Below are 15,743 nucleotides of genomic sequence, written 5' to 3'. Positions count from 1 at the left end.
TTCTATTCCTGTTGGAATTTGTAGATGCAACTGTCATAAATAAAAGTATGTGATACTAGAAAAAAAAGCAGCAAACTTCCAAGGACAATCCTCTTAGATAAGAACTGTAAGTCTACTTTTTCTTTTTCTTTTTTTTTTTTTTTGTAGAAAAATGGGTATTTGCCATAGTGAAGCTGAAATAAAATAGAATCAAGGATCTTCTGAAGAAAAGCAGATTAATCTGTGATTTCAGAACTTCCTTGCAATGACAAACTTGATAAAAGGAAAGCACATTAGAGCACCGACACGGAAAACATGACTTGCCAGTATCATATACATACGTGAAGCATAGTCAAGGTGCTGCACCCTGTATTCAGAGTGCTCAAAGAGCTTTACTAGCTATTCTTTCCTCTTGATTTCAAACCTGCTGCTAATATACTCAAATACATTATATGGTATTTTACAACTTTCTTATGTATTCATAAAAATTAGACAGAAATATGACTTGCAGGCTGAAACTAAAACTACTAATAAGAATTTTCTTAACTAATCTTCTGCTAAGGTCATCCAGCCTACAGTGCTTTGCAGTATAAACACAGCTATGTTCAGATACACAGACTGTTTCTTGAAGATTGAGAAGTTCCTTGAGACAGTCAATTCCAATGTCACTCACAGTTGTGTAAACTGGTACCAGTCTCCTGAATATTCAGCAATATGGTTTCAGCCCAGACATACATACACCTTGGCATTTACTCATTTATCTGCTATTGCTGCAAATCAACCACAGGATTACTAGAACTGGAATAAGGAAAACAATGGAAGCATTTGTTGATAAAGCCACAAAGGATTAGCAATAAAATCCAAAGCAGGTGCCGTAAGCTAAGGTACTTCTACCTTTTGGGTTTTTTTAGAGTAACTGTAACTGAAGCTGCTTGTCTTGCTAATATTTATTAAACATGCTTTAATATTTGTACTATTTTGATTAACAGAAATATGCTCCCTTATGGCTGTATTATTACCAGTTCATAATAATATGACTGCTATCTTTGTACATTCATTCAGTACCCTTTCCACTTCCATTCACTATTACTTGAATCTATCATACTACTGAGGTGAGATACTGGTAATGAGCACCTCATGAAGGCACAGTATTTGGTTACACACAGCTGCATTAGCAACTTGGCTTATCGTCCACCCCCACCCAGAAAAAGAACCCCAGAACTGTTCAACTGCTCTTATTGTACAAAAATTTCAGAAGAAGACCACGCTAATGATTTTTACTAGAAATGGCAAATATGAAGAAACACAAGAATATGAGACTGAAATCTCAAGTAAGTATGATACGGCCTTTTATCAAGGCATAGCCATGAAGCATCTCTTTGAAAGAAACAGAGCTAAAGTTACTATAATCAGCGAATATTCCAAGGATTAGTATGCACTTACAGCATGCTGCAAACATGAAAAATGCTGCAAGTACTAAATATTTATCATTATGAGTGGAACCTTTATAAGAGTTCTCATACTTCAAAACCATGTTCCTTCATTCTTCTACACATCTGAAGGGAACAGTAAGAGAGGTCAAGTCTGAGGAAGAGCAACTGAAACTCAAAAGAAATACAAAAGTTCATCTGTTCCCTTCGAAAACGCCAGTGACCAGTCAGCTGCAAAGGAAGCAGATCCACACGTCCTCACTGTGTAACTGCAAACAGTGTATTTCTTGTCTCCCTGCTAGAGGTTTGTGCAAACCATGATTCATAACAGTTTGGATTATTTAAAGGGACGAACAAAGGCTGTGAAATATCATAGCTGTTTTACTGAAGAGTACTGTAGTTGCGTGATGTCAAAACCAGTACAATTCATACTAAAGCCTTAAGAGCTCCCAGGAAAAACAAAATAACCTTTCATAGCGGGACAACAAGATGACTGGTGGTTTCCAGCTACAATCTAAAACTGAGAAGAAAGTACTGTGGAAGAATACTTAAGAGTGAGATGTTCTATAAATTAAAACAGGGATTTAATCAGAGCACACAGGTCTAATACAACTTCTGAATTTCACTTTTATACTTTCAGTTCAAAACTTGAGAGACGACATGCCACAAAAGAAACTAGCAATGTTTCAAATCACTCAGTATTATCCTATCTGCAAAGTGGCTTCTATGAATCGTGAATCTCGGCAACAGCAGTAACATTTCAGGCCAAATTCTCCTACTGCTAACATATTATAGTAGTAATGAAAACTCACAAATGAAGTCATATTAGCATAGCTGGGGAATAGCTGTTATGATAATCCTTGAGGGACCGCAAGACTTAGCCTCAAAACTTGTAAAAACTTTCTATTTCAAACTTATTTGTGACAGGGAAGCCACCACAAATTGTGCTGCTTACACAGCATACACAAAAAAGGTCTTCACAGTGTTGAGCAAAGAATCAGAGTTGTTGCTTCCTTTAGCGAGACTATTTTTAAATCAGAACCAATAACAAGCAGAGGAGGACTAAGACAGAAATTAATGTTCATCCATGATTTTCAGCTTTATAAAGCTACTTTTATACATTCAAGCAAATTGTACAGTGACTGACATGAACAAAATGACAGTAATCTGTCACTATTTCGTATTTCCCAGTAGGCTAATTCACATAGTTATTTATGAACCTTACACTTCAATGGTCACTTTGATGACTAAACCATAAATTAGAATGTAAAGTGACAGTAAATTTGATTTTGGAGTAACAACAAATTGTCAGCAAACTGGGATATTATTTAATTTCTATCAACAAGCTATGAAAAAGTCAGCACTACCAAGACGCGCTGCACCATAATAAACCCCAAACTTAGCAAAAAAAAATTTGTATGCTAGAGCTCATGTTTGCTTCAGTGCTTCTGCATTTAAAAATAAAATCACTTTCTATTATGCTTGGTTAGTTTTAAATATAATGTCTTCATAATGTCAGATGACTTCATTACTTAGATCTTCAATTAAACAGGGCACAAGAATGCATTTTTTTCCACAGAGCATGATTAAATTTGACAGCAAGTAAATATTAATATGAATTTAGATGCTAAGGCTTTTAATAGTCCTGATGAAAAGCTTACGTTTAAGATAGTGTTGATATTTTTCTAAGATTTATCTTTTGCTTTGTAGCTGATAGTGAGATGACACTGAAACATAATAGAAATTCTGCAAAGCACAACGGTTCTCAATTTCTTAGAAAAAATTTTTTTTGGGGGGTGGGATGGATGTAACTCAAAAAAATCCCAAAAAATCCTTACTGCCCAAATATCAAGCCTTGAGGGACTTGTGTCAAAATTATCTTGACAAGCTAATTTTCTCTTATCAGATTATTTTCTGTTAAAAAGTTTTGTTGTCTACTATGTTACTATGAGTGTTACTATCTTTTACTCCTGCAAACATATAATATACACACATACACCCTTCCAAAACTTAAAGCAGCATGATTATACTTTGGTAAATTTCTGGAAGGGTGACATATAAGAGATACTCCAACGTAAGTTTCACTGTTTTAGCAGCGATAAAAATGGGATGTTGTGTCAAACTCTTTAATATTCCTAACTTGTCAAGTATGTTTTTCCTGAAATTCTTACATAGAATGATACCAAAATGTGATCCAATTTAAAACTACTTTAGCTTTGGCAGATTGGTTTTGCATGTGGGAGAAACCTCTTAAATAGCTGAGATTTGAAGTAAACAAGCCAAACCCTGCAGTTTAGCAGTAACTGAGGCCATTCTGCATTATTCTGGTATGTCCCAGTGACGAAGATAACCCTCTCAAGTAACAAACGCCTAACAGAAAGATAGGTACTTAATGTCACTTGCTTGACAACATTTTGATTATAGTATATTTAGGATATTTGTATTAAACACTAGTTTTCTATGTTTGCAAAACTAAAACATGTGTTGAGATTTTCATGTAAGCACATGCATATGTTTATGTATGCTCAAAATGTTCACTAGCAACTGATGAATTCAAAAAATCCTTAAGACCAACTACTCCTTTACAAAGGACAGCGAGTGGATATACCAGAGAGAGATTAGTGAAGCCTGCCTGCTCTTCCTACACTTTCAAAGGCAGCTGAAAGACCTATCCGATGCCGAGGGACAATCTTTAAGCTAAAAAAACCCACAGCATCATAAAAGGTGCAAGACCAGACCCACAACCTAGAAGGAAAAGAGTCCGCCCTGAGCCAAAAGCCCACACCATTTTTAGAGAAATGGTATATTTTTCAGGGTTTAAAGTAACAGAGTCATCTGAGTGTTCACAGGACTCAGACAGGAGAGAAGAGTTTCATTTTGGCTCAGATGAATCAGTAGAACCATGTTTTGTCAAAAGGAAAGTTGAAAAGCTTTATTTTAGCAAGACGTACCCATCGCCTGACTTAGAACTGCCTTTTATTATTTAGGCTTATAGAACCAGGAAGAACAATCATTCGAGTCAGGGTACCCCAAACATTAAGGTTCTACAAATCAGCATCCTCATTTCAGCATCCCAGATACATTATCTATAAAGCAGAGCAGTATTTCCCACCTGTTTCAAGTGCTTTGACACCTTGAAATTGAACTCTTCTCAGAAAAAGGAAGTACTTGCTATTGTGAAAGAGCTGTACCAGGTACCACATAGTTAACGATATTTTAAAACAAAAATAAACTTAGTACACCTCAGTCATCCATTTAATTTCATGGCAAAATGGTCACTGTGGTAGCTTCACTAATGTTTTCCTCATTTATCAAACATACAGTGTTTATATTATTACTTACAACCATCACAGAGCATTTTCTGACATGCTGACAGGATTTATCTTAAGCCACAATCCACAAGAAATTTTCTGTAGCATTTTACTATGGGACATCCCATATCCATAAATTCTTTCTTCTTTAATACAGCTTTCTTTAAGTGGCAAAATTTGACCCTGTGCACTCTTTATCTTTTGCCACCGCTGTGATGGGTACACTCCTGCTGGAACTAACTGACTTTGGTCCAGGCAGGTACTCAGTACACCTGACCTAAGTTAATCCTATTTGGTGAGGTTTTACATAAGGACTCAGCACCAAAACCCCAAAACCCCAATCTGGCTGGAGACTGGGCTAATCAGCAGCCGAAATTGCATTAACAGATGTAGCAGATCTGACTACAAATCAACCACTTTATGCTGTAAATATCTCCAGGGTCTGCTGAGCTCTCCCTCAGTTGGAGCAGTTGGCTGTGCAGCAGTGATCTCCCCTTGAGAAGAGGCATCTCTCAAGGTTACCCCTCGAGGCTGAGAGATCCCTTACCTGACAACAAACATCAATCGGTTGCATTTTTTTGCATGCATGCAACATCTAAGATTATGTATAGTAAGCTTAAATGATAATCTTTGTATCCTATACTAACATTAAGTATAGTAATAGTACTGACCCCCAATCCCTCTGTACTGATTAAATATTTTACATACCTAAATTTACTGATTAGAATTCAATTAACTAAGTATTAGCTCAGATCTGAGTGATCTCTGACTCTTCTCCTGTGACACTCCCTGCTTCATTGTCTTCTCCAGCCTCTGCCTCTAATACTTCTCTGGAGAATACTGCATATCTCTCCAAGAGGAAACCTCAAAAGGAGCAGAAAATGCTACTTATCACCAACAGATATGAGAAAAACACCCCAAAATTGAAATACAATTGCATGGAGTCAATCCAATCTGAGCTGCTTCTTTGAGAAACACTTTTAAAATACAAAAATAGCAGTGTTTGGGTTAAAAAAGGATAGCAAAGCTATGGTAGCACAAAACAACATCTGCTTCTGGCAGAAGAAATTTCAAATAAATAATTTAACTCACACCAAAATATTCACATTTAATCGCCAAATTAAAGGGCCCAGCTTCCTCCTGAAATAAGAATCCAGCTAAATGGCCTACTGGTTGTTAAAAGATTAATGTTAAAACAGACCATGGAGGATTAGGTGCACATATTAATTCCATATTTAATAAAAGTACTACTGAGCTCAATGTGATACTATGGGTGTCAGTAAACAAGGATTTTGCAAGGAGAGACAGCTTAAGCATTGCAAGTGCCATTAGTGAGTTCAGGCACAGAAACTCACTTTCTTCAAATTTCCAGGGGTCACTGTAGATAGACAGTGGGTATGTATGAGAAGTAATAAAGTATCTAAAGTTCAATGAAGTATAATTCATGTCTAAATAATATGGTACCCAGTGGAAAGAACAGAGATACTATAAATGCTACTCAGACAAGGTCAAGTGAAAAATATTGCCAGTGACTCAACTTTTTCCAAAGAAAAATCTATCCCATTGCTTGGACATATTTAGCCAGAATTTACTTAATTCACTTTAAGATTTTCTTGTTCTGCTACTGTTCTAACACTGTATCTGGAGGTGGGGAAAAACAAATACAGAAGGCAAGACTATTCAGAGTGAGTGTCACAGTGACTCCTCTAAACCTGTAATGGAAAAAGAAAAGTGTGAGGAAAAGAATCTAACACACATAAGCTAGAGAAAAAAGATTGAAAGGAAGAGAAACAGAGTGAAGAGACATTAAAACAAAACAAACAGCAGAAAAGGTAACAGAAAAGTATATGAACTTTTGACAGCAAGGCCTGTTCCGGTTAATGCAACAAACATCCCTAAATCCCCTATTGCAACCATCATGGATAGAGAGCTGATTCCCACCTTCTCAAGCTCAGACATACAAAAACTACTGTTCATTTAAAGATGTTTTGAGGAAGGATCTATTTTTTTGCATCTGTAATGGTGTAAGAGAGTTAACTGAGCGTATGAGTTTTAAATAAAATGAAATAAACAAAACATACCTGCCGATGAATAACCTCTAGGTTTTCTTTGGCTTTATTCACTAGTTCTTCTATTTTCTCAGAATCCCTTATATTCTTGTTTTCTCTGAAGGCATCTCTTATCCTTCTGATGGCATATGTTCTAAACACAAACAATAAGATGACATGTATTCATAGACGTGCCACAGTTCATGATGTTTCAACATTCTTTAAGACATGCTGATCTTTAAAATCAATATACATACACAGTCATAAATTTTTCCCAGTTTTATACATAATTCTTTTTATTCAGGGTCTTGTATTGCCTGAGTTGAAACAGTGACCACATTCTTTAACTAGAAAAAAAGTGGTTTTACTGGAAATTATTATAGAAAAAAAAATCATGTTTCACATATCAGTCCAGTCCTTACTGCTTGTTATTGCTATAAACACACTGTTGGATGTTCAGCATGGGTACTGCAAAGCTCAAGAACATAACAAAAAGCCTAAGAAACAAAAATCATCCCCTAATTCTTTTGAATCAGTGCAACAATTCTTATTCTGCATAATCAAAAAGTCACTGAGCTAACTAGTAAATGCATTACATATTATTATTAGTTCTGACTACAACAAAGGTAGGCTGATGGACTAACTGTAACAAAAAGGGCTCCTTCCCTGTCTCACCTCTTTCCTCTCCTAACAAAGCATATTTCATCCCTCAAACACCTTCTTGTCTATTTCCCCACTAAGAAGCAATAACAGGACACAATCTCTTCAAGTAGGAAGATGTTATGATCCCTTCAGAAAGGAAGGTCCAAAGCTGTAGCTCTCTCTGAATCTCTCCTTGCTCTTTTCAACCCGGCAAAGAACCTTTATGTAGTCCATAGGGTATTGCTCAAAAAAAAAAAGGCAAATTTCAATATGAAAATAAAATTATCAGACTGATCAGTAGACATTTTCATTACACGCAGGCATGGGAGGAGTAGGAGAAACAACAGTAACCTGATCCTGCTCAGCTACCTCGATAATGTCCCACTTTTCTACCACATCAGAGCAGTATCATTTTTACTACAGAAAGAAAAACCTTATGTGCAGTGCTGGAAGGAAAAAAAACGCTGCTGCAAATACCACAAATAGTGTAATATTTCAACAGCCATTTTCAATCTTGTATAAAAGTGAAACACGAGATACAAAATTGGCTGAAACATGATCATAAAATACTCCAAAGATGATGTTGAAAAATACAAAAATTGGGGGAGGAGTCTGAGAAAGGGAGAAGTATAAGAAAGATGAATAGTCAGTAGAACTCCATACCATTAGATGGTGCTATCCAGCTCCTAATGCACCCTACACCAGCCAAGCAGCATATTTTCTCTTTGAGTTCATAAATAATACATTTCAATCACAGGAACCAAGATGGTTATGGAGTGCCACCCCGCTGCCGCACACTGGCAGATGGTGTGTGCTTTTAATTAGGGCCTGTTCACCTATAATGTGACACTGGGGTCCGTGGGTGAGTGAGTGTGTGTTTGTATGTGTGAAGTTAATAGAATGTATTAAATATGGAAGCTCATTCTCATCTGCAGCTGCTGTCCTAGCCAGATTTGAAGGGGAAGCTGCTTATTTCTTCTACAAAAGAAACAACCCCAAATCATTAAGATGTAGTGTAATTTTGTTGCTTGATAATGGATGGATTTCAAATCATCTATATATATAGGGTTAAACTATGCAGAAACATACAGTATTTTCTGCAAGAAAGGGTTTGCAAATGATACAAAGACCTTTACACATATATATACTTTAGCTCAAAATTAAAAACAAGTAGCAAGCATCCATTACTGCATACAAGTCATTCAAAATGCAAAACAAATGAGTAAATGCTAACTACATAAAAAAGATAGGACTAAAACAAATTCTTGTTCAGTGTAACACCTACAGACTGTTTTTTGGTTTGTACATATGGTGCATTAATTGTTCTATTTTCTCTCCCTTCCTCTCATTACACGCAACAGTTGTTGAGAAAAAAAGATATGTACTTAAAAAATATCATCAGATCGTTTTTTATCTGTCATCAGAAAGTTGCAGTTTTTTTCTTCTTACAATTTCTTTAAAACTTTATGAACATTAATACACAAATGAAGTTATTTTGCAAAGGCTTTAACACAATCTTAATTCTATGGCTAAATCAATATATCCCCACACTTCAAAGATTAGCTCTGTATCTTGGTAGTACTCTTTGCTAAAGTTAAATTGAGATTAAATACATCACTTAAAATAAGGATAAACTGAACTCAAAGCTCAAACCCTTTGAAAAACATCCTTTTTTCCCTTATTGACAGGTGCCAGGGGAACATTTCACCAACACTCAAAACTCTTTAAAAATTATGTGAGAAGTGTTAATTCAAGATATAAACAACCTGGCAGTTTTAGGGGATTGTTTGTTTGTTTGTTTAAACACTAGCTTTCTAAATGCAACAGTTGTGAGCAGTGTCAATTCAAAACCTCAGTAATCTCTACACTTCAAGAGTTTCTGAACCACTTATGTACTGAAAGGTAGTACTAACATTAGCGCATGAACAACTGAGCTCTTCTGTAAGTACAGTAACACGTGTAGTACAGATACACATGCAACTAAAAGAACTTGTTCTCTCAGAGATATATATGTCATTGTTTTGAAAGAGAACTCCTCCAAAGATCTTCTGGTTGATGAACAGACTGGTCAGCTACCCTAATGGTGTGTATTTCCCATTCAAGAAGCAGAAATGTCAAAACCAATCATGTACCATTTGAAGGCGCAGCTCTGAATGCCATTGGTAGAGAATATATGACTATCTTCACAAAACTTAAACACATTAATCTAAGAAAAGCACTATCTGAAGACAAATAACAGACAACATACTGGCAAGTGAAATGGTTGCTGTACCTTATGGATTTATCCAAGCTGATATGATTATTAATCCCAGCTGGCACAAACAAACTTGAGGGCATACAGCATTGCAACAAGTTTAAGGCAGTTTGACTGAAGGGGAGCTGCGGCAATTTTGCCACCCTCTCTGGTGGGCACAAATCCTCGCTCTGCCTCCTTAAAACCAGCACAGCCAGTCTGAAACTTGGTAGAGGTGAGCCAGCCCGACTTGGGAACCTGACAGAAGGCAACTTATTAAAAGAGTTAACTTTTTTTTTTGTTGAGTTTGGTGGGGGATTTTTTCCCCCTCTGGATTAGCAAGCTCCACCAGCTCCGCATGGGACCAGATGAGCATCGGCACCGAGGAAGAGGGAATACAGCAGTACTGATTTAGATGGATACAGTATGCAACAGATCCCACTGAGCAAGTCCATAAACAAAAAGGACTCTTCAGCGAGAAGGTACCAAGCAAGCTCTCCAGAGACAGAATGGGAAAGCAAACCTGCATACAGTACACTCAAACAGCTCCTACAGACCTTCAGGAAATTTCCTAGGAACGCAACAGTATTCATTAAGAAACAACACTGCAAATGAAAACTCACTGCATTTCACATTCTACTATTTCTCCCACCATTCTTTTGAAACAGATATTGAAAAATGGCTGAAAGATGCAACGAGGCATTTTCTTTCCTTTTTGTCATCCAAATGCACCAAAATTTTGGTAGTATACATCTTCTGCAAAGAACTGTTAGTGAGCTAGTGACAGCAGGACCCAAGCAAGAGTGTATGGTTGAATACATTCATTCAGAGCTCTCTTACATATACACACTCAAAACACTTCACATGATCCCTACTTCTGTGCATCTGTCACACAATTAGCTCCAAATTAAATCAAAAGAATGCACTCAATGGGTAATAGACTCAGTGTGATGACCAAAGCCACCACAAGAATGCAACAGATGCACATCAGCAGAAAAAAGATAGAGTGGTTGAGGGTTAACGTAAGAACATTATGGCCAGGGCCATAATATCACCACAGACTCAGAGGGAATGGGCACTATCTTGCTAGTGTTAAGAGACAACAATGCCCCCAAATAATAGTAACGCACACAGAATTACAGTTGGAAATAGTCTTTTTTTCTAATATTCAGTCATCCACCTCTACCTTCAAAGAGTTCATCTTTTTCCTTCCCTGAAGTACAATCAAACAACCTAACGTGTACTCCTAGAATGAAGCCTACAAGAAGGGAAGTCTGAAAACACAGGTGTTAAGGAAAAATGAAACCATAAGAGGTACTTCAGAAAATAATTGCTGCTTGGGGATTTAAAAATTTTCATTTCAGAATGTTTACTTATGTCATGCCTGACCAGAAAATAAAAATAAAAAAAAATCTGTTTCCTTTCAAGTCTTCACTCTTGTATCTTTGTGCTCTGCTAAACTAGAGTGTAAGAAAAGAGGCTGAAACATCATGCACACATACTTGCTTCTAAGTACACAGCACTATGGCTTCCAAATAAACCTGGCCAAGCAATGTTTTTCTCAGCACCACTTTGCATTTACCAATATCACAACACGCTAAATATTTAAGTAATCTTTCCAAGACAGCTTTACAGACATGTTGACATCTTGTCTTTGTGATTGTGAATAAATATAATGTATTAATAGATAGCATCACAGTTCTAGGCAACATAGTGCAAAACATAACGGCTGTTATAAATTGCAAGTCATTGAGCATATAGAAGAGGAAGAAAGTGGTATAGCCTGTGCAAGCACAACAGATTACAAGGGAGGAGGCCAGCAAGTTAGAATAGTGAAGATGTTAAAAAAAAGTCTAAAGTAAAATGCATCTTTCCTTATAAGCTTGACATATATTTAATAAATTAAGGTAAGTGATCAGTAGCCAACCTCTAGGAAGCCCACTGTGGTTAATAACTCTGAAATGAAGTATATGATGCTTTTATTTAGGGACACAATGTGCAGAAGTGAGATACTAATTTACAATACAGTAACATCATATGAAGTGAGGAATCCATTTATAAAAGGTCATTGTTTCCTTCACTAATTATATTTTCTTACCACTTTCCCCTTCCAATTATCATCTATTAACTTGAGGTAGTAACAGCATGAATGTTCAGAATTTTGCATTATTATTACTAACAAAATGTGCACCAGATGAGATTTGCCAAACTGAATTTTCTGAATGACATATCATTAAAAATTAGAAAGCTTTGATAATGAAGTATCTGCAGAAAATTCATTTTAGCTTAAACTTTTATTAGCATTAGTGAGGTTGTCTCCATGTACAGAATTACTTTAGAGGGAATGATTATATGTGTACACATATCTATTTCCATATATAAGTATGTATTTATGTTCTTTTTTCCTCTATAGAGGTCTCATTAAAAGCCACCAATAAAGGTGAAGAAAAAGAAGCATGCAATTAGAATTTAATACTAAAAAAAAGAAACATTTGACAACAGATGCAATTTGAGACTGAGAGGTAAGTACTTCATAGGGAAGTAGTTGTGACTTGTCTAATTAAACACAAGACCAACAGGTGGGGGTAATGCAGTGTTTTATCAGCACGATGTTCCTCAAACTCCATCACTAGACACTTTTTCAGCACCACCACCTCAACTTACAGCACAGCAACAATGACACCTGCCTGTTCTCTAAAATCAAAGCAAAGCTTATTCCTGGAACCAGGGTGGAGGGGGTGGGGAAGGAGGAGTGTGTAAGCTGGAAGTGGAGGAGAGAAGAGCAAAGAAACAGAAAAAATAGATGGTTAACACAGTATTATTTTCTTAAATTTTCTAATCAAAGAACACTCTTTACAAAAAGCTTATAGAATGAAACCAATGAGCCACTACTTGGTTTCTTTGCTAATATACAAAACATGAGTTCCAATGGAATTGCCAAGAAGTATGCCTGCAAGAGAACAGCACTAGAGATACTTCATGAGAGGATTACGCCAAAAGAACAGAGGAAAAGGATAAAAATTTAACGTCAGAAAACACATTTGAGAGCTGGTGACTGTGACCCAGTGCGTATGATACATGCTGTATGATCAGATACAAGGATTTGTAACTTATTTCTAAAGCAATTCTTGCTACTTTGAGCCACATATCTAAAAACTTCCAATAAAAACTTGCATCTTCCCAGTGTAAGATGCCCTAGATGAGAAAAAACTCGTAATATGCATGCCTATTTCAACAGTTTCATTTTCTTTTAACAACCTAAAAACTGAAAATGCCTCCCCACATTTATGTATCTATCTAAAGAGACACTTTTCTTTTTAGGAAAGTGGGACTTTTTTTTCTGACTGTTCTTTCATCGTTTTGTGCCTGTACCCATTTCAAAGAAGGAAACACTGATGACCACCCAGTCAGAATCATTCACATTGGAAAGCCCCGTTAGAGGTCTCCAGTTCCACCTCCCGCTGAAAGGAGTGATGGGATCAGATAAGGCAACTCATGGTTTTGTCCTGTCAGGTTTTGAAAACCAGGATGGTGACTGGACCACCTCTCTGGGAAACATGCTCAATTGCTTGGTTGTCCTTGCGGGTAAAAATCTTCTCCTTAAAGCCAGTCTGAAAACCTCTTCCTTCACTTTACATCTGCTCTTGTTCTCCTGCCAGGCACCTCTGGATACTTCGAGGTACTGGGTGCTATTTAGGTTCCCTCAATGTTGTTTCTTCTCCAGGCTGAATCGGCACAGCTTCCTCAGCCTCTTCTCACAGGACAAGTGCTTCATCGCCCCTAGTGGTTTCTGCTGAGCTTGCTTCAAGTTATCTGTGTCTTTCCTGCAGAGCGGATGGAGTGGGGGCAAGATTGGATACAGCACTCCAGGTGTGATCTTACAGGCATGGAGCAGATGGAGATAATCACTCCCCTAATCTGGTGGCTGAGCAACTATTGATACATCTCAGGATGGTCTTGGCTTTCACTGCTGCCAGGGCACACAGCTGAGTGTTTCCTAGGATCCCTAGTCCCTTTTTGGCAGAGCTGCTCCCTAGGCAGTCAGTCCCCAGCCTGTTCTGTGGCAGGGAAATCTCCTTCCCAGGCATAACTTAGTGAGTGAATGTCATATGGCTGCTGTTGGCCTTTTCCTTCAGAATTCTGAGCCCTTGAGCACACTGGCTCCCTAATTTGGTGACACCTGCAAACTTAATGAGCAATCAGTGGTGCTTCCTCTGGGTCATTAATAAAGATGTGCAACAAGATGAGTCCCGGGATCAAGCCCTGAAGACCCATCAACTCCCACCCTTTGAGCCCCAGCATCCAACCAGTTTTTAAAGGCCCATCCAGATCATAACACCCTTGCTTAGATACAAGAATGTTGTGGGAGTCAGTGTTGAAAGCTTCCCTAAAGCAGAGGTAAACAACATCCACTGCTCTCCCCTTGTTCACAAATCAAAGCAATCATGTTAGTCAGTCATGATTTGCCCTTAGCTCCCAAACACCACCTTCTTCATAGTCCCAGAATACTGTCAGCACTATTCATAGTTATTTTTGCAGTTCTTTGAAACAGACATTTTTGTTGCTATACTTCTAAAAATAAAAGCAGTTATTGGCTTAATTCTAAGTGTAAAGAATCTCTGCAGAAGGGAGTGCTTTACAGAAGGTCAGGGTTAAAAGAAAAAAGGAAAGAAGCCCAAATGAAAGCATTCTTTTCATCTTCATTGGAGTTGCAACTGCAATGTTATATTGCAGAAGAGGTTAAGAAAGAGGGTTACCACTGAAGGACCCAATCGAGCACATTGTTCAGTTAACAAGGCACTGGGCAAGGATGTTTTGTAGGAACCAGAACCAGAATTTGCCACAGATGAAAAGTGTCCTGATGGCCTGAAATGTCTAATAGCTCCCTGCTAAGCTTTCACTGCCAACTGCTCCCCAGGACACTTGGGTTGCCCAACAGTCGAATTACCAGGTGGGGAATGCCTTGAAACCACAAGTTCAAATCCTGCTTTTTCTCTTCCTCATTTTGAGGCACATATATACCCTTCCATTTGCTGTGCTGCTATTTCTGAACCGTTCTTAAAAAAGGACTGGCCTGCTGTGAATTGCCATTACAAATCCTATTTTATCTTTCTGGAAAGATTAGATCTTTAGTCCAACACTGTGACCAACATTCCTCTCTTCAGCATGACTAGGGGCTGCCTTTCATTCTAAGAAGATAAGTAGTTTAGCTCGTGACTTGGATAACCTGAAGAGGGCTAACTGTTTTGCACCTCTTGGTGACTGTAACTGTTCATTTAGAAACCTTCTGGGTGCTAAGCAGACTTGCTGGATGCAAGTGTTTCCCACTTGTCAGTGGAAAATTATGTGGCGTCTTTGATGAAGAAACAGTGCTTATGTTTTTTTCTGTTGTTGGATTGGTTTGGTTTTTTGTGTTTGGTTTTTTTTTTTTTTTTAATTGTTTTAATTAAGCAACAAGGCATAAAGCCTTGGGATATTCTAACTTCTTGGATAGCAGTGTGGATGGTCTGCATGATCATGAGATTTTGATATAAAATTTCTGAAGCAGAGCATTTTTTCTGAATCAAGGCATGTAGATTTAGTAAGTATCTAGTATCTAGTTCCAGTACCCATATTATTTTAATATGGAAATTATAAAAATGCCAAGTCCTTAGAAAAGGGGTTGAATATCAGCAATATGATAGCATACTGGTTTAAAATAACAACTGAAATACTCTGATTTATAAAAGACTTTAAGAAACAGTTCTCTGAAGGTTATTTGAGTTGAAGCGTGGTTGGTCATTTTGACAGACTACTAATTTTGAGCCTACAGAGCAGACTTCTAGCAAAGTTCTGTGTCACAAAAGCGATTGTTGGATTCTACCAATAAACATGACTAGTTTTGCCTTTTGATTGTTGTTCAAGTAAACCAGCACTTTTTGAGAAAGAATTTAAGCATCATACATCTAAAATGAATCAAGTAAGAGATATTACTAGAATCTAGTAAAAGAAACTGAAATTATATAAGATCCAGTCATCTCGTGACAAAGACAACAATAAACCATAATTTATTAAACAATCCATATTAAGTAACAGACCACATGTTCTATCTGCTTATAGA

General features: G+C 37.2%; 1 protein-coding gene across 1 annotated transcript in view; it reads right to left on the bottom strand.

The window, feature by feature from the left end:
* Window positions 1–15,743, bottom strand: part of LYRM4 (LYR motif containing 4) — a 96,004-nt gene that overhangs the window by 66,314 nt on the left and 13,947 nt on the right. The window contains exon 2 of the mRNA XM_080610985.1: window positions 6,802–6,922. Within this exon, the coding sequence (XP_080467111.1) occupies window positions 6,802–6,922 (121 nt within the window). The remainder of the gene's footprint in view (window positions 1–6,801; window positions 6,923–15,743) is intronic.

The sequence above is a fragment of the Psittacula echo genome, assembly GCF_963264785.1.
Source record: "Psittacula echo genome assembly, chromosome: 2".
NCBI classification, from domain to species: domain Eukaryota; kingdom Metazoa; phylum Chordata; class Aves; order Psittaciformes; family Psittacidae; genus Psittacula; species Psittacula echo.
Note: the sequence above shows the minus strand (reverse complement) of the source record. Positions and strands in the feature narration are given on the sequence as shown.